General features: G+C 45.3%; 1 protein-coding gene and 1 non-coding gene across 5 annotated transcripts in view; one reads left to right on the top strand and one right to left on the bottom strand.

Moving 5' to 3' along the window:
* Positions 1-9325: 9325 nt before the first annotated feature.
* LOC114808437 lies at positions 9326-9462 on the bottom strand. Its single transcript, XR_003756285.1, has one exon. It is a non-coding gene; the product is annotated as a small nucleolar RNA SNORA7 (small nucleolar RNA).
* An 8476-nt stretch (positions 9463-17938) lies between these two features.
* Positions 17939-27797, top strand: part of FSD1L (fibronectin type III and SPRY domain containing 1 like) — a 57724-nt gene continuing 47865 nt past the window's right edge. For 2 of the 4 annotated variants that reach the window (XM_029056171.2, XM_007670638.3), the window contains exons 1-3: positions 17942-18109; positions 23761-23856; positions 25093-25224. In XM_029056171.2, the coding sequence (XP_028912004.1) occupies positions 18095-18109; positions 23761-23856; positions 25093-25224 (243 nt within the window). In that variant the 5' untranslated portion in view covers positions 17942-18094. Of the gene's footprint in view, positions 18110-23760; positions 23857-25092; positions 25225-27797 lie in introns of all 4 variants that reach the window. The other 2 variants (XR_003756055.2, XM_007670637.3) reach the window with 2 other exon arrangements.

Below are 27797 nucleotides of genomic sequence, written 5' to 3'. Positions count from 1 at the left end.
GTCTGAATCCCCGTTTTACAGACAAGGTAACCAAGGCCGAGAGAAGCGAAGTGACTTGTCCAAGGTCACACGGCAGACAAGTGGCGGAGCCGGGGTTACAACTCAGGTCCTCTGACTCCTAGACCCATGCTCTTTCCACTAGGCCACGCTGCTTCTCGTTTTGGCGTAGAATGGCTGAAAATCATCAGTTAAGGTCATGAAGGACATAAAAATTGGGTCTTCAGAAGAGCCACTGATTGGCCTGGCAGACTGCCCAAATGACAGCTCCTTCTCAACACTGTTGGCCTCCGTGGGTTCTCCATTTCTTCCCCCACACTCCAGCCTGCCAGACTCCAGGGACTGACCTGAGCCCACCGAAGGCAAAACAGTGTGGTCTGGTAGTTAGAGCCTGGGCCTGGGAGTCAGAAGGACCTTGGTTCTAATTCCGGCTCCTCCACTTGTCTGCTCTGTGGCCTTGGGCAAGTCTCCTCACTTCTCTGGGCCTCGGTTCCCTCATCTGGAAAATGAGGATTAAGACTGTGAGCCCAATGTGGGACAGGGATAGTAGATTATCTTCTATCTACTCCCATGCTTAGAACAGTGCCTAGCACATTGTAAGCACCTAGCAAATATCACAATTATTATTATGGGAGAAGCAGCATGGCCTAGAGGATAGAGCACGGGCCTGGGGGTCAAAAGTTCATGGGTTCTAATCCCTGCTCTGCCACTTATCTGCTGTGTGACCTTGGGCAAGTCACTTCATTTCTCTGGGCCTCAGTTCCCTCATCTGTAAAATGGGGATTAAGACTGTGAGCCCAATGTGGGACAGGGACTGTGCCCAACCCGATTTGCTTGTATTCCCCTCCAGCGCTTAGTACAGTGCCTGGCACATAATAAGCGCTTAACAAATACCACAGTTACTATCATTATTAGTGACAGAGACCAGAGCATGGGGTGGAGAGTCCCGGGTTCTTTCCACTGGGCCGCGAGGCTGCCACCCCACAGCCAAGAATTTGCCACATCTTTCCCTTCCCCTCCATTCCCTTTCCCACACTCAGCCTGGAAATGAACTCTCAGCTGAAATGAGGGAACTCTGGTACCTTTGTTTTCATTCACTATTAAAACCCTGAACCAGGTACCCCCTCCCCGCTTGACAAAGATGCTGTGGGAACTAGTTTGCTTCAGATGATTGAAGTGTGGAATGTTTTTCAGACCTGGCATCTAGACAGATGTAAACATGCGAGAAAAATATGCCTACTGAGTTCCAATTATCCTTAATTGTGGGCAAAAAAAATTAGATGTTATCTCCCTTTCATTGTTGCAAGATACTTTCAATCAGGAATGCAGAAGCACGATACAGAAATAATTAAAGGTATTATGTGTACTATGCAATTGAATCCCGGATCGGTTTAACCTTAGATGTTAATAATATTTTTTTGCCACTCAGGCTATTTTCTTTTTACAGCATTTGGGCTTCTGTAAATCACTCTCTATTGATCTCAATTCTGTAAAAAGAAGGGGAAGGTAAAGAAATGAGAAGTGAGCCCAAAGGTTATACTGAACCTTTTACATAAACACATCGAGGCTCTCGACTCAGTAATAACTGAGACTCTGTGCAAGACACAAAGGGAAGCCTGATTAGAGGCTTATATGGAAGGCAAAGTTTAAATAGAGAGTTTTCCCGTCAATTTCCTGAAAAACTCTCAGACCTGAAGAGTTTATTCGCCAGGAGAGAAGGAGCAGGGAAACTGCCAATTGCCTGAATGAAACATTTCGATCCAATCATCGACACTGTCTTTTGTGTTAGGACTGGAGAGAGTGGTAGAGTTGAGATGATTGTGAGGACAAAGGTTAGAGTTACTGGAAAAGGGAGAGGGATCAGCTTGTTCCTTGCTTCCACCCCCACCTCATCCACTCACTAACTTGGACCCGCATGCCAGATCTCATGATCACTAGTCATGGAAAGATTTCCTCGGGGGGGGGGGGAAGATGACAAGTTCAGTTTTGGAAAGGCCCAGTTCAAATTGCTGGGTGGTCATCCAAATGGAGGTGTTAGGGGGAAAGAGTAGCTGTGGGATTGGCTAGCTGGGGAAAGGCCAGGGCAAGAGAGGTAGATTTGGTCACGTGTCACTCATTCCTTTTCTGATTTATCGTCGGTCCAGGGAACTGTGGGATTTGACCCCCGTTTTCAAACTGAAGCACAGAGAAGTTAAGTGGCTTTCCCAAGGTCACACAGAAGACAGGTGGCAGAGCCAGAATTAGGACCCAGGTCTTCTGATTTCCAAGCCCGGGCTCTTTCCACTAGGCCACTCTGCTTCATCCTTGTTACATCCTCTTACAGAGCTGTGTGGAATAAATTGAACAAGACCGTCTACATAACCCCACTTTTCCTGATTGGTGATGGGAGATGAATCCGAGAGGCCACCCCCAGTGTTTTTGTGTTTTTTTATGGTATCTGTTCAGTGCTTACTGTGTGCCAGCAGCATGGCGTAGTGTATAGAGCCCGAGCCCGAGAGTCAGAATGTCATGGGTTCTAATCCCAGCTCCGCTGCTTGTCTGCTGTGTGACCTTGGGCAAGTCACTTCACTTCTCTGTGCCTCAGTTCCCTCATCTGTAAAATGGGGATTTGAGACTGTGAGCCCCATGTGGGACAGGGACTGTGTCTGACCCGATTTGCTTGTATCCACCCCAGTGCTTAGTGAAGTGCTTTGCACATAGTAAGCACTTAACAAATACCATAATTACTATATTATTATTACTAAGCGCTGGGGTATATGCGAAGCTAATAGATGGGACCTAGTCCCTGTCCCACATGAGGCTCACAGTCTTAATCCCATTTTCCAGATGAAGTAACTGAGGCCCAGAGAAGTGAAGTTATGTGCCCAAGGTCACACAGCAGGCATATGACACAGCTGGGATTGGACCGAGGCCCTTCTGACTCAGGCGACGCTTTTTCTCTGACACATCCAGCTGGGTCATCCCACAGCAATCTCAGAACTTTGAAGAACTTCTATGAGCAGCTGTATTTATTAAGCAATTTCCAGAGCCCAGACTGACTGGCGGTGTCAAATTCTCCGACCCTTTTTTTAATCTAGACTGTAAGCTCGTTGTGGGCAGGGAATGTGTCTGTTTACTGTTGTATTGTACTCTCCCAAAAACTTAGTACAGTGCTCTGCACACAGTAAGCCCTCAATAAAAATGATTGAGTGAATGAAAGTAAGTGCTCAGTGAATGCAATTGAATGAAAGAATGAATGAGTCTACTGCACTGCAATAATTTCGGTCTGTCCTGTGGTTTGAAGCCACACCACAGTTCCAGGAGTATGCAGTCAACAATATTCTGTAATAGTTCTTGATCATTCTTAATAGTTCTTCAATAATTCTGCAATTCTCTAGACTGGAAGTTCGTTGTGGGCAGGGAATGTGTCTACCAACTTTGTTACATTCTACTCTCCCAAGGGTTTAGTACAGTGCTCTGCACGCAGTAAGCTCTCAATATAGATAATAATAAATACAGTTGATTGATTGATTGATTGATTAAGAGTTGGTCTAGGAATGGGACTTAGAGATCTTGCCAGCACCGAAAAGCAGTGAAATGCACAGTAATTGCAATTGGCTCCTTCACCTTTCTTTTTAGATGGTATGGTAATGGCAGCATCCTCTAGACTGGAAGCTCATTGTGGGCAGGGACTGTGTCTACCAATTCTGTTGTATTGTACTCTCCCAAGTGCTTAGTACAGTGGTCTGCACTCAGTAAGCACTCAATAAATGCCAGTGATGATCTTTGAGATCCTGCAGAATTTCCTCATCGGTCTAATTATTGAGCAAAGCTTGTATGTTTAAGCGATGTTTCCCCTTCATGCTAGCAGATCTTAGCAGGTGTTCTGCTAGTGGGAAATTAAAAGCCTTACAACTAAATAAACTGCTTGACTAACCTTTCTATGACAGTCATGTAGGGGAATAAGCAATCTCTGTCTTGAGAGTAATTTAATTGGGTTCTGTGTGCTGAGGCACAGAGACTATCTGGGCATTTCTGAACCACAAAGCCTGTCTCAAAGAGAATTCAAATTGTGCCCTGGATGGTGAGCCAGTTTCACAGGAAAATTGTCTTTAAAAAGCATTAGAAAGTGCCTAGCCCACTCCTAATGACAGGGGAGATGTGTTGGAAATTAGCAACTTGGCTTCAATAGTGTATAAACAAACCCGATCTTCCTTCCCTTAAATGTTTTTGTGAAAGGAATACCTTTGGGTGGAGCCCATAATAGGACTAGAAGGGGAATCCAATCGGTGACTGATTTGGATTTTCACACTGACAGATCCATTCACCTTCCTCCAAGCCTTTCAAATTGGGTTTTGTGTTTGTTTTTGTTTTCACCTTTTCATTATTTTATATTCTTATTTTTTTCCAGAAATGTGCCTGAAAAGATTTATTACTTTCAGGGTTTACTTAGTAGACAAAAATGGGAAAAATGGGTGAAGAACTGCATTGGATGTTTTGGGTGAGCATTGGTCTGTATTGGGGGATATGGAAGAGAAGGGAAAAGTGTCTCTCTCACTGTGATCTCTGACTTCTCAGGCTCCCTGACCTGCTTTTTATCTTGCTTCTCCTTTCTCTGTGTCTCTTTTGCATTTTCTTTCCCTCAGCTTCTTTCTTCTCCTCTCTAGTCCCTTTCCCTCTGCTGTTTCCTGCTTCATCTCTCTCTCCCGATCCTCTGTTTCAAGTCTTTTTCCACTCTTCATTTCCTCTTTTCCTGACTGGCATCTTTTCTTCTTCTCAGACTCTCAGCAGTGCACCTTTGGACACTGGCATCTCGGGAACTGGACTTGCATTGAATTTTGAAGATATTAAAGATGCAGATTTCATTTAGTACTTTTGGCTGGTTTGGAGTCATTTGGGTGGTATGCATATCTTTTAAAAAAAAACAAAGCCCTTTCTCAGACCAGGTCTACCCATAACATAGGGACAAGTTGATGGAGAATGAATTAGTGGAGTTAGTCGATCTGGAAAATACTTGCCCAATTATCTAGATAATTCAAACCAGAGAGGCTTGGGGATTTTTCTTAACTAGGTAGGTTTTCCTTAGGATGCAGTATCCTTCAATGGCATTTATTGAGCGCTCACTATGTGCTGAGCATGGTACTAGGCTCTTGGGAGAGTACAATACAACAGAATTAGTAGATTCGCACCCAGCCCATAATGATCTTACAGTCTAGAGGTTTATAGATCTTCTAGATTTTTCATGATAGTGGCTGGGTAGATGGATGGACTCATTTTCAAAAGTTATCTGCAGAGTGAAGTGAGTCTGAGCTGCAGGGATGAATGCATGCTTGATAAGTTAAAGAAATAAAGTGTATTAGTTTGAGCCTCCAAGTGGGAACATAATTTGTAACTGTGGACTAGCTACTGCTCTTCTAGGAACTTTAGGCAGGGTAGAGATGGAGCAGTGAACTTCGCAGCTTTCAGATTCTGGTTGCAACACAGTGGCAAGTGTCAACAAGTTCATGTTACTCAGGTTGACCTGTGCACCTTTTAGCATTGACTCTCTTGGCCTTTGAGGGGGTTTTTGTTTTCGGGAGAGGTGGGGGTGGCTCTGACTCAATCTTTCCTGTGGCATCAGGGAACAGTTTCAAGTATGGTGTCCAACAGTCATTAACTGGCCTCCTTCGCTCCCTGCTTTTTCTGTTTTAAGAGGATTTGACTCTTGTCAATATTTGCCACAACCCCGAGCCAAACTTGTCAGACCTAGGAGCGGTACAGTCCGTCAGAGTCAGATAAGTTACGTGGGCCTGAGTGGCTCAACCTAAATCAGGAGAGCATTCCCAGGTCTGCCTACGCTGGCTTTTTGACCTGACCTGTTGCTTATCAGAATGTGGCTTCCTGCTTGCTGGACAAGTCAACAAACCAAAGGTCAGTGCCCTTTAAGATGTAGCGTGATGCTAACTTTTAACCTGAGGTTTCTTTGCCCTCTCTGGAGTAGAAACTCAAATTGGTGAGAAGAAGAAGAAGAAGAATGATAATGATAAAATATAATAATTGTGGTATTTGTTGAACACTTACTATCTGCCAACCACTGTATTCAATAGTATTTATTTATTGAGCACTTACTATGTGCGGAGCACTGTACTAAGCGCTTGGAATGAACAAGTCAGCAACAGATAGAGACAGTCCCTGCCGTTTGACGGGCTTACAGTCTAATCGGGGGAGACAGACAGACAAGAACAATGGCAATAGAGTCAAGGGGAAGAACATCTCGTAAAAACAATGGCAACTAAATAGAATCGAGGCGATGTACATTTCATTAACAAAATAAATAGGGTAATGAAAATATATACAGTTGAGCAGACGAGTACAGTGCTGAGGGGATGGGAAGGGAGAGGGGGAGGAGCAGAGGGAAATGGGGGAAAAGAGGGTTAAGCTGCAGAGAGGTGAAGGGGGGGGTGGTAGAGGGAGTAGAGGGAGAAAAGGAGCTCAGTTTGGGAAGGCCTCTTGGAGGAGGTGAGTTTTAAGTAGGGTTTTGAAGAGGGGAAGAGAATCAGTTTGGCAGAGGTGAGGAGGGAGGGCGTTCCGGGACCGCGGGAGGACGTGGCCCAGGGGTCGACGGCGGGATGGGCGAGACCGAGGGACGGTGAGGAGGTGGGCGGCGGAGGAGCGGAGCGTGCGGGGTGGGCAGTAGAAAGAGAGAAGGGAGGAGAGGTAGGAAGGGGCAAGGTGATGTAGAGCCTTGAAGCCTAAAGAGTGAGGAGTTTTTGTTTGTTTGGTTGATAGGCAACCACTGGAGTTGTTTAAGAAGGGGACTGACATGCCCAGATCATTTCTGCAGGAAGATGAGCTGGGCAGCGGAGTGAAGAATAGACTGGAGCGGGGCGAGAGAGGAGGAAGGGAGATCAGAGAGAAGGCTGACACAGTAGTCTAGCCATGATATAACGAGAGCCCGTAGCAGTAAGGTAGCCGTTTGGGTGGAGAGGAAAGGGCGGATCTTGGTGATATTGTAAAGGTGAAACCGGCAGGTCTAAACTCTAAACTGTACTAAACTCTGGGGTAGATGACCAGGTCCCACAAGGGCTCACAGTCTAAGCAAGAGGGACAAAAGGCATTGAATCTCCATTTTGCCAATGAGGGGACTGAGGCACAGAAAAATGAAGTGACTTGCCCAAGGTCACACAGCAGACAAGTGGTGGAGCCGGGATTAGAACCCAGTGCCTCTGACTCCCAGGTCCGTGCCTTTTCCACTAAGCCATGCTGTTTCCCAAATTTAAATATATTACTTTTCCAGAGGTTCTGGAACGGCACTTAATTTGTAAGGGAAAATGTACCTGACGAATAACCATTGATGATGCAACCACCTTTTCAATCAACATAACCCAGTTGTATCATGGACTATGTTTGCACTATCTTTTTCATTCTGGTTTTCCACCTCTCTGTCTATTCTTAGATTCCTGCATAGCATCCTGCCTAAGTAGCAGAATTCAGCAACTGCATTCGGCTCTGTAGCTGATCGAAAGCCTTGACAGTCTATCGGTTTTGCTAGTGGAGAGCTGGTATGCAATTTGGCTCTTCTTCAGATGAATTGTCAGAGTTTTGACAAGCGGCTCATAATTATCTGTCTTCTGGGTGGATGCTTCTGGGGCACAGTCATCAGCATATTGGAGCTCCTGGGCTATGGAATCAAAATAGCTTCCCAGAGGATTGGAATTGGATGTCGTCCACGGAGTATGTTCATGTGTGAGGCACACGGAATTCATGGTTGCTGACTTTATCTTTCTTGTAAAACTACATAAGCAGCTTGAATTCTTTGCTTCTCCCAGGCTTCATGTCGTCCCTGTGCTTCACTCTCACCGCCCCCCCGCCCCCATATTCTAGTGGATAGAACACGGGTCTGGGAGTCAGGAAGACCTGGGTTCTAATTCCGGCTCTGCCTCTTGTCTGCTGTGTGACCGTGGATGAGTCACTTCACTTCCCTGGGCCTCAGTTCCCTCATTTCTAAAATGGGGACTAAGACTGTGAGCTCCATGTGGGATAGGGATTGTGCCCAACCCAATTTCCTTGTATCTACCGCAGCGCTTAGTTACAGTGCCTGGCACATAGTAAGCGCATAATGAATACCACAATTATTATCATTATTACTATTAGAATTGTATCCCCCTTCATATCCACCACGCACAGCTTTCAGCACCTTCAAAGCCCTGCTAAAATCCCACCTCCTCCAACACGGCTTGTGCTCTGCGGGCGGGGAGAATCTAAGTGGCCGAAGAGCCCCTAAGGCCTCCCCCTCCACCAGACGGCTGAACCAATCCACCAAGGCCGCCTCCTTCCCACGGCGACATCCAGCGTCCTCTGCTAGACTGAGATCCTGCTGCATTGTAAGCTTGTTGTGGGCAGGGAATGTGTCTGTTTATTGTTCTATCGTACTCTCCCAAGCACTTAGTCCCGTGCTCTGCAAACAGTAAGCGCTCATTGAATATGATGGACTGATCGACTGATTTAGCGTCCTCCTCCACTGGACCTCCACGCTGCCTCCCCTGGATCCTGCCCCGGCTCTCTTCCGCCTCAACGAGGAACCTCCATTCTGACCTGCCTCCCACCTCACCCCAGCGGGACAGGGAAAAGCAGCCTTGGCCTGGTACCGCCCCCCCGTCCCCCACAGAACCTTGGGAAGACTGTGGCGGTGGCTGCTACTTGAACGCTCACTTCTGGTGGATAGCAGCACGGGCCTGAGAGTCAAAAGGTCACCAATTGTAATCCCGGCTCTGCTACTTGTCTGCTGGGTGACCTTGGGCAAGTCACTTCACTTATCTGGGCCTCAGCTACCTCAACTGGAAAATGGGGACTGAAACTGTGAGCCCTTCATGGGACAACCTAATTTGCTTATATCCACCCCAGCACTTAGTACCTGACATATAGTAAGCGCTTAACAAATACCACAATTATTATTATGAGCCCCTTGTCTTGTCTTATGCTGTCGAGTCATCTCCGACCCATAGCAACGCCATGGACACATCTCTCCCAGAACTAGACTTCTAGACTGTGAGCCCGTTTCTAAACTGTGAGCCCGTTGTTGGGTAGGGATTGTCTCTATCTGTTGCCGAATTGTTCTTTCCAAACGCTTAGTACGGTGCTCTGCATACAGTAAGTGCTCAAAATATGATTGAGTGAATGAATGCATGCATGAATGAATGAATGAATGAACACCCCACCTCCATCTCCAATCGTTCCGGTAATGTGTCCATAGAGTTTTCTTGGTAAAAATCCGAAAGTGGTTTACCATTGCCTCCTTCCGTGTAGTAAATTTGCATCTCCACCCTCGACTCTCTCCCATGCCGCTGCTGCCCAGCACGGGTAAGTTTTGACCTGTAGCAGATTACCTTCCACTCGCTAGCCACTGGCCAAGCTAGGAATGGAATGGGTAGGCCTCTGCTGGACTCTCCCTCCTGAGTCGAGACTGGTAGAGTACTGGAAACTCTCTGGGTGCCACCCTGAGAGGTAATTATGAGCCCCAAGGAGCCTAAAATGCTGGTCCTCTTTGTTTTGCATCTTCACCTTTTGTTTCATTTCTCCTTATGCATCTGTTGCCAATCCCCTCTTGCCCTTTTTATTTTTAGATTGGGAGCCCCCCCAAGGGCCAGGAACTGTGCCTAGTTTCCACCTGTGTATCATTGATTGATTGATTGATTCATCGACCTTCTCTGGCCGCCCCATCTGATGATCAAGTAACTCCCATCTTCCTAACTCTCCGGCCTCTCCCACTCTCCCCCGACCCCCATTCCCCACCTTCCCTCCATTTTACCCCACCACCGTGGCTTTTACAAATTTTTCCCTATTTTTCTGCACCTCTTGTGAGCCCCCTGTGTTCCTGGAGGAGGCTAATATCGTTGACCTGAAATTGATCAGTCAGAAAGTTGAAGCACAGGGCATGTCTTTTGAAACGTTGTGTAGTTCATTCCAACCTGAAAAGTCAAACATTTCATGTTTGGCTTTGTAGATTTGTTGCTTTGGGTGGTGTTGTGTGAGCACTATCTTAGGTCCCTCTTGTTTCGTTGCCTGAAGATTGTGGCTTCGTCCATCCCTCCCTGCTCTCTATTAACAAATAAAAACCAGCCCTCTTTGCTCTTAAGTCATCTGAGGTCTATTTACTTGATAAATACATGATAAATCATTCCACATGCCCCAAAAACTGAAGTTCCCCTTTCTGGTAGTAATAGTAATATATTTTATTAAGTACCTACTCTATGCAGAGAGCACTGTACTAAGATCTGACAAAAAAATACAAGGGTGAGAATTAGACCTGATCACCCCCCTCAAGGGGTTCACAGTCTAAGAATAAGGCAGTGTGGCTTGCCAATGGAAACACAAGGAAAGATGAAACTATAAGAACAGAAGAACAAAGTAAAAAGGCCGTGACAAGAATAAATACAATAGGAGCTACAGAATATTGTAGCGGTTTTCATTCACACACACACACTCGTCTCAGCCTAGCAATGACAAAGCTTTCATTTAATTTGCACAATGGAAAAAGAGGCCTTAATCGTTCCCTATCCTTCTACCAGCTCTGGAACTCAGACTTCCTGTCCCTGGATCTGGAAAGACTTTTCTTATTAAGGGAAGCAGCATGGCTCAGTGGAAAGATCCTGGGCTTCGGAGTCAGAGGTCATGGGTTCGACTCCTGGCTCTGCCACTTGTCAGCTGTGTGACTGTGGGCAAGTCACTTCACTTATCTGTGCCTCAGTTACCTCATCTGTAAAATGGGGATTAAGACTGGGAGCCTCACATGGGACAACCTGATTACCCTGTATCTCCCCCAGCGCTTAGAACAGTGCTCTGCATATAGTAAGCACTTAACAAATACCAACATTATTATTATTATTTTCTTATTAAGAGAAGCAGCGTGGCTCAATGGAAAGAGCCCGGGCTTGGGAGTCAGAGGTCATGGGTTCAAATCCCGGCTCAGCCACTTGTCAGCTGTGTGACTTTGGGCAAGTCACTTCACTTCTCTGGGCCTCAGTTACCCCATCTGTACAATGGGGATTAAGACTGTGAGCCCCATGTGGGACCACCTGATCACCTTGTATCCTCCCCAGCGCTTAGAACAGTGCTTTGCACATAGTAAGACCTTAACAATTGCCATTATTATTATTATTGTTAATAATAATAATCTAGAAGCTCCTCCTGGAGACCCAGAAGGAAGACTAACACGATGTAACAGTACCCTCTGCTGGACGCTCCTCTACCAGAATAAATCGGGAACAGAGGCCCAGGTTCAACTGAGGAATTCTTCCCTTTAGATGCCGATCCAGGAGGAAAGCAAAAAGCAAAATAGCATCTACAGAATTTCCAAGGGAAAGAAGAGAGAACATTCTGAAAAAAAAAGTGATAGCTTCTTTTGCCATCTGCTGCCGTGATTTCCCCACATTCCTTCCTTTTTCCACTGCGCGCTGCGTTCGCTCTTTCTGTGGTTCATTCAAATGTATTTATTCATTCACTCGTTTTTATTGAGCGCTTACTGTGTGCAAAGTACTGTACTAAGCGCTTGGAAAGTGCCATTATTACTACTTCACTTCTCTGGGCCTCAGTTCCGTCACCTGAAAAATGGGGATTACTGTGTGCAGAGCATTGGACTGAGCTCTTGGGAGGGTTCGCTACAACCGAGTTGGCAGACATGTTCCCTGCCCACGACAAGCTCCCCAGCTAGTTTAGGTAGGAGTTCAGAGGTTTCTTCCCAAATGAAAAGAGAATGATGATAAACTGAAACGCCACACCGATACACTGGGCGTAATTCACTGGAGTCTTGAGGAGTCCCCTGGCCCAGCATCAGCGAGAAAGCAATCAACAGGACTGGTATTTTATGGCTTGCTACTCAAAAGATGTAGAATTGCAATCTTTATTTATTACTAACCATGAATTCAGTATTAATTGTCTCATTTGTAGACAGGCAGCTTTACAAATGTCTAATCACACAATTCATACATGTACCGGACCTAACTGAATCACAGAGGCGGATCCTGGGGCTAATATTTTTTATCTGTCAGCGATCTGATGATGGAATTGAGAGTTTGCAGGTGATTCGGCCCCGAGTGGGATTGCACACACCTTCAGCACTGTGCTCGTCTGCTCATTTGTATATTTTTGATTACCCTATTTGTTTTGTTAATGAGATGTACATCATCTTGATTCTATTTATTGCTATTGTTTTTGTCTGTCTCCCCCGATTAGATTGAAAGCCCATCAAAGGGCAGGGACTGTCCCTATCTGTTGCTGATTTGTGCATTCCAAGCGCTTAGTACAATGCTCTGCACATAGTAAGTGCTCAATAAATACTATTGAATGAATGAATGAATGAAAGTAGGATGACAAGGTCCGTGACAGATTAAAGAACGGCTCCTCAACATCAGCGGGATAACACCTGCAAGGTAGTGCCCATAGGAACCAAAAATGGAATTACAGAGATGTCAACTGGGAAGTCAGATGACACAGATACTACGGAAAAGGACCTAAAGGTCAAAGTGGACCACAAGATGAATTGAGGTGAGTGATACCGTGCAGCAAAAAAATCAACATTGATATTGGGATGTATGTTGTGAGGCAGCGTGACCTACTGGAAAGAGCATGGGCCTGGGAGCCAGAGGGCCTGGGTTTTAATCTCAGGTCTGCTGTGTGACCTTGGGTAAGTCACTTCACTGGGCCACAGTTATCTCATCTGTAAAACGGGGATTAAGACTGTGAGCCCCACGCGGGATAGGGACTGTGTCCAATCCGATTTGCTCGGATCTACCCCAGTGCTTAGTTCAGTGCCTGCCACATAGCGTTTAACAAATACCATAAAAAAAAAGAAGCTTCATGAGGAAACATGCCTTTGGGAGCCAGCCCCCCTGGGAGGATGGATAGGTTTGCCCCATGGCCCACCTTTTAGCTCTGTCAGCCGGAACTGGCCACAAACAGAGCCATCAGTGGCAGTCAGCAGCGCGAAGCTGCAGTCATGGTTCAGTTCAGCCAGGGTAGAAGGAAACAGGAGCGAGACTCCGCTTTTCCACCAACAAGCTCTAAGGAGGCACAGGAGAGAAACTCCGCAGGGGCTGGTTGCGGGCAGGGAATATGTCTACCAACTCTGTTCTGTTGTACCAAGCGCTTAGTACAGTACTCTGCACGCAGTAAGCGCTCAATGGATAAGATTGATTGATTGATTGAAGAAGGCTTGTAAGAGGAAGAAGGCGGGGTTTTCTAAATTAACATTAAAACACAGTTTGTGTTCAGAGGACTATCTCCATATTTCCATGGGACCAAGCCAGTGTTAATTTCCAAAAGAATCTCAAATAATGTTATTTCTGAACTGTGCAAATATATTCTCTTCCATTTTCATTTATACCAAAAGAGTTGTGAAACAGCTTGTGTTGTGGCTTAGTGGAAAGAGCATTGGCCTGGGAGTCAGGAGACCTGGTTCTAGTCCCAGCTCTGCTACTGGCCAGGTGTATGACCTTGGGCAAGTCACCACCTTTCTAGACCTCATTTTCTTCATCTGTAAAATGGGGATCAGAGAGATTGCGAGCCCTTTGTGAGAAAGGGAACTGTATGCTGACTTCCTGTCAGAAATCTAATGCAGTAACATATGTACATCAACGCTGTGGGATTGAGAGTCCTGCAAGACCGCAAAAGTCTTCTTTAAAGGCATATGTTCTCTCTCTGTTGGGGAACTTGTACTGCCAGGAATTAAGGACACAGTCCCTGTCCCCCATGGGGCTCACATTCTTAATCCCCATTTTACAGATAACTGAGGCACTGAGGCGATTTGCCCAAGGTCACATGGCAGACAAGTGACGGAGCCGGGATTCGAACCCAGTAGCTTCTCTTGCTCTTCCACGATGCTGGCTGCAGGAAGAAGAGGGCTCCTTGCTCCAGCTGCTACCAACACACCTGTGAAATTGGTATTTTAATGGGTCCTGCTGGTCATAAAATAGGCAGGATGGCAGACAGAATTTGGGAACTGTCCTGCCTAATATGGGCTATCTGGTCACTGCACCCCTCCCAGCAAATAGGACGCCAAACAGCTGCCACTGGGGCAACATAACCACTCTTGCCCTCCGACAAAAAGTTAGCAGATAAATAATACTGGGAAGCTGACACACAAGAAAAGAGAACAATTCAGGCAAAACCAGGGTAAAATGATAAACCTAATACAGACGGGTACACTGCATACAAAGAACAGTGTTTTGAGAAGCAGCATGGGAGAAGCAGCGTGGTTCAGTGGAAGGAGCCTGGGCTTGGGAGTCAGAGGTCAGGGGTTCTAATCCCGACTCCGCCACTTATCAGCTGTGTGACTTTGGGCAAGTCACTAAACTTCTCTGTGCCTCAGTTACCTCATCTGTACAATGGGGATTAAGACAGTGAGCACCACATGGGACAACCTGATCATCTTGTATCCTCCCCAGCACTTAGAACAGTGCTTCTCACATAGTAAGCACTTAGCAAATGCCATCATCATTACTAGTGAATAGAGCACGGGCTTGGGATTCAGAAGGACCTCTGGGCTCCACCACTTGCCTGCTGTGTGACCTTTGGAAAGTCACTTCCCTTCTCTAGGCCTCAGTAACCTCATCTGTAATGTGGGGATTGAGACTGTGAGCCCAACTTGGGACAGGGACTGTGTCCACCCCAATTTGCTTGAATCCACCCCAGTGCTTAGAACAGTGCCTGGCCCATAGTAAGTGCTTAACAAATACCATGATTATGATTATTATTAATGGCTGGGACTGTGCAGATGCCAACTCTTCCCCTTCCCCCCATTTCCCCCGTATCCTTTCCTCCTTCCCACCTGGGCCCACCCCTCCCTGCCCCAAGAGTGGCCACCTAGGCCCCTTTCCGCCACTATGTAGCGGGTCACTTTGTACTAGTGACTTCCGCTAACACGACCTGTGAATATCAGCGGCAAAGTTGCGGGTAGACCCGGAGTAGCCTTTTTGGGGGGTGCAGGAAGGATACGGGGAGGTGGTGTCAGGTGCAACCCCATGACAGTGCCTGATTACGTAGCACTTTCTTCTAAAGACTCCACTCAATCCTCAGAACCTCTCTGGGAAACGAGAGGGGAATGAAGCACAAGAAGAGGGAGGAAATCGAGGGTTACAGTAGGGAAATGATTATTTAGAGGGCTCGTCGAGGCCTCTACTCAGTAACAGGCCAATGATTTAATTGGAATAATGTCAGGCGCACCTTGATGTTTGGAATATTTGGAAGATGGGGGTTGACCACCCCTACTGTGGACGAGGTGGTCGAGAACGGTCCTCATTCATTCAATCGGATCTATTGAGCGCTTACCGTGTGCAGAGCACTGTGCTAAGCGCTTGGGAGAGTACAGTTCAGGAACAAATAGAGACGATCCCTGCCCACACCGGGCTGACAGTCAAGAAGACTGTGCAGTACGGCGCTTGGCACACAGTAAGCGCTTAACTCGTCTGCTGTGCGACCTTGGGCAAGTCGTTTCGCCCCTTCGCCTGCGCCTCAGTCACCTCATCTTCAAAATGGGGATTCATGAGAGAGTGAGCCCCACGTGGGGGAAGGGGCTGGGTCCCACCTGATAATAATGTTGATATTTGTTAAGCGCTTACTATGTGCAGAGCACTGTTCTAAGCGCTGGGGTAGATACAGGGTTATCAGCTTGTCCCACGTGAGGCTCACAGTTAATCCCCATTTTCCTGATGAGGTAACTGAGGCCCAGAGAAGTGAAATGACTTGCCCACAGTCACACAGCTGACAGGTGGCAGAGCCGGGATTCAAGCCCATGACCTCTGACTCCCAAGCCCGGGCTCTTTCCACTGAGCCACGCTGCTTCTCTCCACCCCCAGCGCTTAGCACAGAGTAAGCGCTTAACAGACACCACAATTATTATTAATAACAAACGGCGCCGTTATTCGTGACGGTTTAACAGATGCCACAAATGTAACTCCTGGACGGTGGGGTCGCCAGGGCCGTGGTGTCCGCCTCCTCACTCGACCCCTTAACTTCTAACTTCTAACTTCCTTAACTTCTATTTTTAACCACTCAATCTCCAAGGGCTCCTTCCCCTCTGCCTTCAAACACGCCCACGTCTCCCCCATCCTAAAAAAACCCGCTCTTGACCCCACTTCCCCCTCCAGTTATCGTCCTATCTCCCTACTACCCTTCCTTTCCAAAATCTTAGAACGAGTCGTCTACAATCGATGCCTAGAATTCCTTAACTCCCATTCTCTCCTAGACCCCCTCCAATCTGGCTTCCGTCCCCTCCACTCTACCGAGACTGCTCTCTCTAAGGTCACCCGTGACCTCCTTCTTGCCAAATCCAATGGCTCCTACTCCATTCTGATCCTCCTTGACCTCTCTGCTGCCTTTGACACTGTCGACCATCCCCTCCTCCTCCATACCTTATCTCACCTTGGCTTCACGGACTCTGTCCTCTCCCGGTTCTCCTCTTACCTCTCTGGCCGATCATTCTCGGTCTCCTACGCTGGAGCCTCCTCCCCCTCCCATCCTTTAACTGTTGGAGTTCCTCAAGGGTCAGTTCTTGGCCCTCTTCTGTTCTCCATTTACACTCACTCCCTCGGTGAACTCATCCGCTCTCACGGCTTTGACTACCATCTCTACGCAGATGACACGCAGATCTACATCTCCGCCCCTGTCCTCTCCCCCTCCCTTCAGGCTCGCATCTCCTCCTGCCTCCGGGACGTCTCCACCTGGATGTCGGCCCGCCACCTAAAACTCAACATGAGCAAGACTGAGCTCCTCATCTTCCCTCCCAAGCCCGGTCCGCTCCCAGACTTCTCCATCACCGTGGATGGCACGACCATCCTTCCCGTCCCGCAGGCCCGCAATCTCGGTGTCATCCTTGACTCGTCCCTCTCGTTCACCCCACACATCCTATCCGTTACCAAGACCTGCCGGTTTCACCTCTACAATATCGCCAAGATCCGCCCTCTCCTCTCCACCCAAACGGCTACCTTACTGCTACGGGCTCTCGTTATATCCCGGCTAGACTACTGTGTCAGCCTTCTCTCTGACCTCCCTTCCTCCTCTCTCGCCCCGCTCCGGTCTAGTCTTCACTCCGCTGCCCGGCTCATCTTCCTGCAGAAACGATCTGGGCATGTCACTCCCCTTCTTAAACAACTCCAGTGGTTGCCTATCGACCTCCGCTCCAAACAAAAACTCCTCACTCTAGGCTTCGAGGCTCTCCGTCACCTTGCCCCTTCCTACCTCTCCTCCCTTCTCTCTTTCTACCGCCCACCCCGCACGCTCCGCTCCTCTGCCGCCCACCTCCTCGCCGTCCCTCGGTCTCGCCTATCCCGCCGTCGACCCCTGGGTCACGTCCTCCCGCGGTCCTGGAACGCCCTCCCTCCTCACCTCCGCCAAACTGATTCTCTTTCCCTCTTCAAAACCCTACTTAAAACTCACCTCCTCCAAGAGGCCTTCCCAGACTGAGCTCCTCTTCCCCCTCTACTCCCTCTGCCATCCCCCCTTTACCTCTCCGCAGCTAAAGCCTCATTTTCCCCTTTTCCCTCTGCTCCTCCACCTCTCCCTTCCCATCCCCACAGCACCGTACTCGTCCGCTCAACTGTATATATTTTCGTACATCGCCTTGATTCTATTTAGTTGCCACTGTTTTTACGAGATGTTCTTCCCCTTGACGCTGTTTAGTGCCATTGTTCTTGTCTGTCCGTCTCCCCCGATTAGACCGTAAGCCCGTCAAACGGCAGGGACTGTCTCTATCTGTTGCCGACTTGTTCATCCCAAGCGCTTAGTACAGTGCTCTGCACATAGTAAGCGCTCAATAAATACTATTGAATGAATGAATGAATGAACCCCTCGTCCGCGCAGCACGAAGGTTGTGGAGATCTGAGGGGGCGTCGTCCCCCGGCCCGACCAGTGCGCATGCGCCTAAGCCCCGCCGTCTCCCCGTTCCGTCGATCTTGGGGCCGGACGTTTCATCCTCACTAACTGGAAGCTCGAAGCCAAGGGAGGGAGGCGCGCAAGCGCGTTGGGCGTCTGTGTCTTGGAGAGGGCGGAGCGGCCGGCGGCGGCCTCGCAGCGGTAACGGTTACCGGCCCTTTAGCGGAGCCGCGGCCCCGTGCCTTCTCCTCCGTTTTCTCCGCGCGACCTCACCATGGACTCCCAGAAAGTGAGTCAACCGGGGCGGGGAACCTTCCTTTGCCCCCCCTCTCTCTCTCCCCCTCCCCCCGGGGGACGGGCAGGATGGCGAGGTGTCCTCCTGGAGGGCGCAGAGCCGGGGGCTCCCCGACACCGCGCCCCCCTCCTCCGCTCGGGGATTTGAGGGGGGAGGGCTCGGAAAGAACTGCCGCTTTGTGTACTGGGGTTGGGCAAAGGGGGTGGCCTAGGAGGGCAGTCCGGCCACAGGTTCTCGGGGGGGGGGGGGACCGGGAACCTTCACTTTTTGAGGCCCGAAAAATCGCAGCTGGATTTCCCTCTTCCCCAAGATCTTAATCTCCACCCTTTCCCGCCTCTAAGTATTGTCAACAGCCACCGCTCCCCCGATCGGCGTCTCCCGGACCTGCAATTCCCCCGAGATCTTTGCCGAACGTTTTATTTAAGAAAAAGGGTTTGTTTGGGCTTTCTGCCGTCTTCATTTTGTCGGCATTTCATATAGACTTACGTCAGTGTGTTCAGTCGTATTTATCGAGCGCTTACTGTGTGCAGAGCACTGTACTGAGCGCTTGGAAAGTACAATACAGCCATAGAGAGAGGCGGTCCCTGCCCACAACGGGTTTACAGTCTAGAGGGCTGTTAACGTGGGACAGACCCCTGTTTTATCTAGCGTTAACTAACTCCAGGCCTCACGACAGGGATGTAGATCCCGTCGTGACATCTGACAGGTTCGAACCTTTTCTTCCCGTGGCTTGGATTTTAGGTCTCTTGAATAATCTTCCCCTTGGGGTTAAGAAAAGAGTACTCGACGGCATAAGACAAGACTGTCGGGGGCTTTGCAGTTTTCGACAATTCAAGAAAAACACAGCTCGAACACTTTTCACCTCTTTGGGAAGTTTGGGGAGAATCGTCAGTACCTTAAAACAATGTGCGCACAATTGCAATTTTCACTGTTAGGTTCAGGGACAACTTTTCTCTATCGCGATGTAAATTATTTGAAAAGTAGGGAAGCGTTTAGAGAAGTGGAAGACCAATTTTATCAATAGTTTAGCAGACCGCAAAAAAGAGACACCCCCCCCCCCAAGAGATCATTCTAGGGTGAACTGGGAAGTACGTTGAATATTTTTTAAAAAATATTTGAAAGGACCATCCTTGTGATTTGGGGGGAATCATATGAGAGAATTTAGGTGTTTTAATGGCAGGCTTACCATTAAAATATAGTTGTAATCGTTTTTTATTTCAAACAGTATTAAACGATTTTCCATCCAATATACCTTGGCGTTTTACATATTGTTTTTACACGTGTTTAGTGTTAAGTGGCAATTATGTTTACAAATACCATACGGCAAAAAATTAGTGCAAAATTCTTTTAACTTTTTAGAGAAAAGTTTCAGGTTTGTTTCAGGTACTTGAATATATTTTGCCATCTAAAGGATATATTTCAAACTTAGCCTTACTTTCCAGACGCCATAATTGACACAAGCCTTGAACGTTGATTTCCCACTATAGTCTAATAGTGATTTTGAACATCGTTTCATTCCAGTGATCGAAACAAACAGCACATCAAATGATTCATTTTGTCCTAACGCTGTATCGCTGCATTAAGGTGTTTTTGTTTTGTTTTTAATGAACAGCTTCTATGCTTATTATCTAATAGGGTAAAAGTTGGCATTCTGAATTTATCTTCCAACTTGAGTAGAACTTTATATTCTTATCGGTATTGGTAAGGAATAAATTACATTGAACCCTTTTTAATCACCAGACAAGTGAGATAATTTTTCTGAACGTTGTATCTTCTGGACAATGTCTAGAAAATGCATTTTAAATACAATTTTTACCAAGCCTTTTTCTCTTCCCACACCATAGCCCAGAGGACCAAAACAAAATTGTTGTCCTTTTTTCCCAAAGCCTTTGCTACCACAGTTTAATGTCACAGAATTTATGATGTGGCAGTCTGTCGTTAGAGGAAACTTTTACACGGTGGCCGATTGTTGATCTTTTTCCTGGCCACTCCCTAAACTCAGTCGGACTAGCCGCTCTCCACCTTTGCCTTCAGATTATCCAAAAGGCTGTTTCTCGGATATGACTATAAAATGATTTCCGAGTGACAGCGCCAAATGATAACCTGTAAGTGTATTGAAAGGAGCATGGAATTTCTGACTCGTGCAACTTGCCAGTAATTATAGGATCTAAGGTTTAAGTGAGAAAGAGCCCTGCAGACAGAAACGTGTCGGCTGCCCGGTCAACAAATGGGCCAGCAGCTGGTCAGGCTAATCTCTCTGAAGAAATAACTAGGACGACAGTGTTGTGTTAGCAACGAACCCCGAGGAGATGAAGAAAACATAATAGCTTTGAGTAGGAGAGGCAACCGGGAGACAAAAGACCCACAGCATTACTTCCTAGATTACAAAAGAGGATGTTGATATTTAGTCAGAGTACATTGTTAGACAAGGATGGGTAAAGTGTAGGTGGTTTTGTTGGGTGCCAAAAGTATTTTAATGTTGTCCTTTTGTGGTTTGAACACATTTCTAAGTGTATAGAATCTCAGAATTTGGGGTTGGGGATGGAATAGGAGCTGGGGAGATTGAGCATTCAAGTTTCTGCAGAATCATTTAAAAATCAATGCTTTGATGTCTATGCAGGGGGAGCTAACTGTCCATATGATGGTGTGTTTTTTTTCTTTCTGCCCTTTAGGTATTCAAAATGCCAAGTAGGGCTTTTAAAAAGCATCAACACTGGGTTGCTTTGCATCTAACTATATTTGTGTTTCCAGACTAGTAGGAGATGGGAGAAATGTCAACCATTAAGGCTTTATAGAGTGCCTAAAACGTTAATATTTTCAGTGGTCAATAGATATATAGTGTGGTTCATTGTTTCTTGTCAAAATCACTTCCCTGCACCCAATAAAACCGAAGCCAGCTAGACTTTGAGATCTAGCCTGCAATAGTTAAGATAAGCATATTATGTTGTACCACAAATTTTGCAAAGCAGTGAAACACTGCTTTGTTGAATTAGTGCACCTTGGAGCAAAATTTACAATTAACAGTTTCTTTGAAGATCAGGCTTCAAAGGTTAATCTCACATCTGAAAGTTATGCTATGTTAATGAGTATTCATAGACTGTTGATATTTGTTTATGAGTGAATAGAAGGGCTAGAGGAATAAACGGTAATTTTTTTATTGTCCCAAGCATATTCCTTATGGCATTGTATCTAGGCAATTTGGAATGTAGCCTGAGTACTCAGGTTTTTCTTGGTAATTTAAAGTTTGGAGTAGAATCACCATACTCCATTTTCCTTTAAGTTTAGAAAGTCCCTTTGGAGAATTGCTTTACAAGCAGATAGTATTTTTGTGAATCAGGTAAAACTGTTATGACACTAAATCTAAGAATGAGAAGAAAAAATTGGGCTAGTTGGTGATCCTACATGAAACAGTTGTGGCAAGGTGAAAAATGGCTGGAATCAGTGGTATTTATTGGACGCTTAGAGTACAATACGATAGAGTTGGTAGACATGTTCCCTGCCCACAAAGAGTGCTAATTTCACTGAAGTGGCAAATGGAAGCATTCACTGGTTGATCTTAGGGTGATCTGAGTCTGGAAGAGGAGGGAAATAAAATGAATAGCAGAGATTCTCAAGCAAGGATGAGCAAAATAAGTAATAATAATGGTATCTAGCCTAAACGCACAATCAGATTGGACAGTCCTTGTCCCATGTGGAGCTCACAGTCTTAGAAGGGGGGAGAGCAGGAATTGAATCCCCATTTTACAGATGAGGAAACTTCCAGAAGCATGAGATGACATGCCTAAGGTCACACAGGCAACAAGTGGCAGGAATGAGATTAGAACCCAGATCCCCTGACTTCCCAGGCCGCGCTCTATCCACTAGGCCACCCAATTAAATCTAGTTTAGCTACCATGGATAAAGATGTTTTATTTTTCAAAAGGGAAAAGGTACGCAGTCAAAGAGTAAAGGATAGTAATGATTTAAAAAGTTGCCATCTAATAATATTTTGCATGGGAATTTCAGGCCCACAAAATATAATATCCTTGACTTTTAGATTGTAAACTCATTATGGGCAGGGAACGTGTCTACTGATTCTGTTGTATTGTACTCTCCCCAAGCACTTAGTACAGTGCTTTACACACAGTAAGTGCTCAGTAAAAACCACTAATTGTTAAAATCTGGGTTTTTTTGGTACAGATTTAGAAAAGTGAAACACAGAACCTGAAAGTGAAAGTGATCAGTTTGGTGTCCCTTTCCTTGTGAATGATGCATAAAAGTGCACAAGCAGCAAAGTCTAACCCAGTTGCAGGTTTTCAATATCCCCTCATCATCAGTCATCAGTAGCAGCAATACAGATGTCCATCATTGGGAATTAATTTGTATACATTTTATTCCTGTTCGTTTATATAATCTTCTCATTGGTCTGTTAATTCTGAATTTGAGAATCTCTCCACTTTTAAATTCTTTTGTCTCTTGATTTCCCATGTTACTTGATCTACTGGCAGCCTTTGTAAATGAATTAATTCTTATTCCTTTGGAAACACATATTGTAATCCTATATCCTATCTTGTTATCTAGCCTTCCCAATTCAGCTGGTAGAACTTGAAGAGCCCCCATTTATAAATTTTGAGTGTTTATTGTTTCCTGGAAGTGATATCTTTCTTTGACATCGGGTTCCAATTTTTATAAAACAATAATAAGTTACTAATAGATAAGGGAAGGGGGAAGAAGCCATTCATTTTATGTCTTTGTTCTGATAAGGCTAGAGGAGGAGGTGGGAGAACTAGGATACTGTGCTTAGGAGATCATGATTCTGTGTACATGTTTATTCTATTTCTTGGAGTTCTTCATGGAGTCAGGGTATTTTTTTCTAAGCTCCTGAATAACCACCTGTGAATTTGGAAACATGGTACCAATTCCTAAAAATACATTTTGATGAAAATATAGAACGCAAACCTGAGTAGAGACAAGAAGATACAGTCACTGTGACTGCATCTCTCCATCCTGCTCACTCATTCATTAGGGATGCAGTCAGGAAAATCCTGAGTTCTCTCCACCTCTTCCCCCGCAACATGCTAGAAGAACATACCCAATTGATTGGGTAATAATAATGTTGGTATTTGTTAAGCGCTTACTATGTGCAGAGCACTGTTCTAAGCGCTGGGGTAGATACAGGGTAATCAGGTTGTCCCACATGGGGCTCACAGTCTTAATCCCCATTTTACAGATGAGATAACTGAGGGACAGAGAAGTTAAGTGACTTGCCCACAGTCACACAGCTGACAAGTGGCAGAGCCGGGATTCGAATTTGGTGGTATCCTCTCTGAATCGGTTTGTGTTCTTCTGCGTGAGTTTGTTGTTAAATATACCCTGGTGTGAACAAACCAGATGTCAAAAATAAATGCTCCAAAAAACGAAATCAGATTTTAAAAATCCATCTTCTCTAATTCCAGGCTTTGACCAACAAACAGTTCAAATTGATATCAACTCAGGGAGCCGATGAGTGGTGAAAATTCAATGTTTAGGTTCTACTGTATTTGGAAATAGAGGCAGTTTTTTTCATTTGAACTTGGGCCTTAAAGTTGATAACTCTCACAAAGAGAAGACCCCTCAGTACATGTTAATTTTCAATTAATTGTTGATGTTTTTTCTCCCAATCGTAGGAAGCTCTACAAAGGATTATCACAACTCTGGCCAACAAAAATGATGAAATTCAGAACTTTGTCGATACACTGAATCATACCCTAAAAGGAGTACAGGTATGAGCATTTTCTCCCTAATATGCCCCCCAAATGTTTGAAATGTACCTTTCAGTCCACAGCATAAAACGTTGCTAACTCAGTTCAGTGCAGGACCCAGAGTCCCATCCACATTGTGCCCACACACAAGCTGTTGCTTTTTGTGCTGCTGTGTTTACTCTTTTGCAGTGCCTAGCACTTTTTTCACCTTTTCCTCCTTGTCCCCTGCTCCCTACAAGGCTTCTGCTCAAAAAGAGCTGTTCCTTATTGCAAACATGAATTAAATGCTTACTGTGTTCAAAGCACCGTATTGAGCAGCACCAGGATCATTACACGAAAGTTAGTTAGGACCCTGGCCCTTGAGGGACTCTCAGTCTCCGAGAGGGAGGACAGAAAAACAGGACAATAAGAATCAAACACAATCCACAGCAGAAACAAATTAAAATTCAACATGCCAAAATATCAACCATTGGGGTGTGTAAACCCAACATCGAGGGGACGGTTATTGGATACCTCACCTCTTCAGGCAGAGAGTTGTCAGTGAGAAACTGTCAGAATCATCCCAACTTACTAATTAACAAAGCTAGCTTCTGCCTTCCCTCTGCTCTCCAAGGGAGGTGGGTGGGGAGAGAAAGGAGAGGTAGGACTCAGCTCCTGCGTTGTCTGGTGAGAAGAGGGAGCTTCCACAGCCACTGGCTCCAGGCCACATGGGTCCCTCCACTCACTTGCTCTCTGACAGTAATGATGAGTCAATTGCATTTATTGAGCGCTTACTGTGTGCAGAGCACTGTACTAAGCCATTTGGAGAGTACAATACAACAGAATTAGCAGACACATTCCCTGCCCTTAACGAGCAGGATAGCTACTTTGGGGTTATTGCCCTTCCTCCTAGTAATCTACTTCACCTGATAGCAACATTGTCTGAGCCATGTTTTTCTAGTTTTCTACCGTTTGTATTATTCATTCACTCAGAGTGGAAAAATTTACAGTGCTTTCATATTCTGAGCTGCCATTGGTTATTTCTTTATACCCTTCATATAGGGTGTATTGATATTTGTATTTCTATTTTTAATTAGAGCACTCCAGTCCTGACAAGTAGACTTTAGTTTGTTTTTTTTGTTGTTGTTTGGATGACATGTAATAAAATTGTGTTGAAGCAAAAAATTGCATCTGAACTTGTTTTATTCTTATAAATATGGCAGTGGAATTGTGTTTTTAGCTCGATTTGTTAAATCAGATTGTCATTCTCTTTAACAGGCCAACTCATCTAACATACTTTCAGAGTTGGAGGAGGAATTTGATGGCCTGTACTCTATCCTGGATGAGATGAAAGAAAGCATGACCAGCACAATCAAACAGGAACAAATTCATAAAACGCAAGAGCTACAGGTAACATTTATATGTGTCTTTTGGAATTAAAGGATTGTTCAGACCATTCCAGTAATTTCAGTGTTAATGCAAGGGTCAAGCATTGAGACATATTAAATGTTGAAACCAAACAACCAAACATGAGACATGTTGAAACCAAAAATAAGTAGACAAAGCAAGTATAGCTCTTTACATTTTTATCATACTGCCTCTTCAGAATCATGTTTTGTGAAAGACGTAGATAGCTGAAGGGTGGACCTGGGGCAGTTATACAAATGGCAAGCCCTCCACCACGTGACTCCTGTGTGACCTTGGGCAAGTCACTTCACTTCGCCTCAGTTGCCTCATCTATTAAATGGGGATTGAGACTATGAGCCCCATGTGGGACATGAACTGTGTCCAACCTGATTACCGTGTATCTACCCCAGTGCTTAGTACAGTGTCTTGCATCTAGTAAGCATGTAACAAATACTGTTTTTTTAAAAAAAAAAGGACTACTGTGTCTCAAGGAATGCCAGTGAAGGGAAAGGGAATTCAAAATTGCCTTTAACGTTACAAATTCTAGTATAGGGATCTGCTTGAATGCATGCATCTCCATGAAGCGGACACAATGTGGTTAGAGTCTTTAATTGGTTCCATGAAAATAGTTATTGAGTGAAAGGACTAACAAGTATAGTTTTCCCAAGGAGGTAGTTGGTAGTTGTTAAGCGCTTACTATGTGCAGAGCACTGTTCTAAGCGCTGGGGTAGATACAGGGGAATCAGGTTGTCCCACGTGAGGCTCACAGACTTCATCCCCATTTTACAGATGAGGTAACTGAGGCACAGAGAAGTGAAGCGACTGGAGGTATACTTAGTTCTGCCATGATGTGGGTTTTCACTGTGAATTTGTGCTAGAATGTTGTTAGGGGATTAAGTAATGTTCATCCAACAACACGAGCCTGTTCAGATAAAACACACTGTGGTGTTGGAAGAAACAATCTGTGTGCATGCATGCATGCACAGATCTGCTTGCAAAGGGCAGATCGTAAGAATCGTATTATCAGCAGTAAGGAAAATTCGCAGTTTTTTAAGAATGCAACCCCTGCTGTACAGGAGAACTGGATGTAATAAAATATAATGCATTCCCAATATCCCAAAAAAATGACCAAATATTTCAAAAAGTGATAAAAACACAAGACGTGGTTTCATGAACAACTAGCAGTGTAAATATATACCCATAAAGAAATGTTTTGAATTAGATTTTTTGTTGTCATCTTTCACATATTATTTATCAGAAAAGTACCTTGTTTTAACAGATTTGCCACTCTCTATGCTAAATAAATGTTATCTAATGTTAAATTGAAATAAGCTTTAGCCAATCTCAAGTCCAGTCAAAATGGTTCAAAGGTAAGTGAGAAATATTTTATGAAGTGAGAGAGAGCAGTATTGTCATTGCACTGCAGAGAGAGATGGTTAGCGTTGAGTTCAGAAGGTGAAAAGTAATATGATCCTTATAACAATGACAACTCAAAGTTATAAATATAGGAGTTTTAGCACCTTTGAATAGCCGGTGGAAACTCCTAAAGGTTTTTCTACAAAGAGATAGTGTGAGTTTTAATCAAAATGAGGGCAGCCTGTGACTATGCGTTTTGTGTATTGATCTGATTGAAGACTTCAAGTGATGTTTTATTGGCATACCTAGCTGTATTGAGATGTTCCCTCTTAAAGGCTACGTATCGTTGGTGTCTGGGGGTGGGCAGAAATTTTTAATTATTGAAACATAAGGAAAGAAGAGAATTTATTAAATCAGTAGACTTCATTGCTTATTCCTATGATCTCACCCTTTGGTGGAAGACCAAGGTGCTGAAACTCTCATGAGACATCTGATTCTTTGCTTCCTGCCCTTCAGTGTGGGTTTGGTTACAAATAAATTATCTACCATGCATAATTAAATTACCTAAAGACTTTGGTGTACATAGATTATTCAAGTGAACTCTGTCCAACTAAGTGCGTAGTTAAATTGAGTCTCGATTGGATGTAGCAGCTGAACTGATTTACAGGTTGTTGTTTTTTAAATGTGGAGTCCCATTAAATGAGTTCAGTAGTTTCCATTAGGTTTATAAACTTCCATGGTTCAAAACCAATCTGATTAAAAATGCGTCTACCTTGAGAAAATGGTTAAAGTGTTGCTTAATAATAATAATAATTGTGGTATTTGTAAAGTGCTGACTATGTGCCAGGCACTGAACTAAGGCGTTGGGGTAGATGCAAGTTAATCAGGTTGGACCCAGTCTCTTTCTCTCATGGGGCTTGCAGTCTTAATCCCCATTTGACAGAAGAGGAAACTGAAGCACAGAGAATTTAAGTAACTTGCCCAAGGTCGCACAGCAGACAAGTGGTGGGATTAGAACCCAGGTCCTTTGACTCCCTCGCCCATACTCTTTCTTATCACTATAGTCCCCTGATCCAGAGAACCTAGGGATTGTAGTTGTGCTTTATTCAGCACTTTATTTTTATTTTTCTAGGGGCTCTAGAGTCATTACGGTTTTTAAACTTGATGGGCACTACTGTCCTCTCTTGAGCGGATTATGTGCCATGACTAAGGGTATGACA

The sequence above is a fragment of the Ornithorhynchus anatinus genome, chromosome X5 (genome assembly GCF_004115215.2).
Source record: "Ornithorhynchus anatinus isolate Pmale09 chromosome X5, mOrnAna1.pri.v4, whole genome shotgun sequence".
In the NCBI taxonomy this organism is placed as follows: Eukaryota; Metazoa; Chordata; class Mammalia; order Monotremata; family Ornithorhynchidae; genus Ornithorhynchus; species Ornithorhynchus anatinus.
Note: the sequence above shows the minus strand (reverse complement) of the source record. Positions and strands in the feature narration are given on the sequence as shown.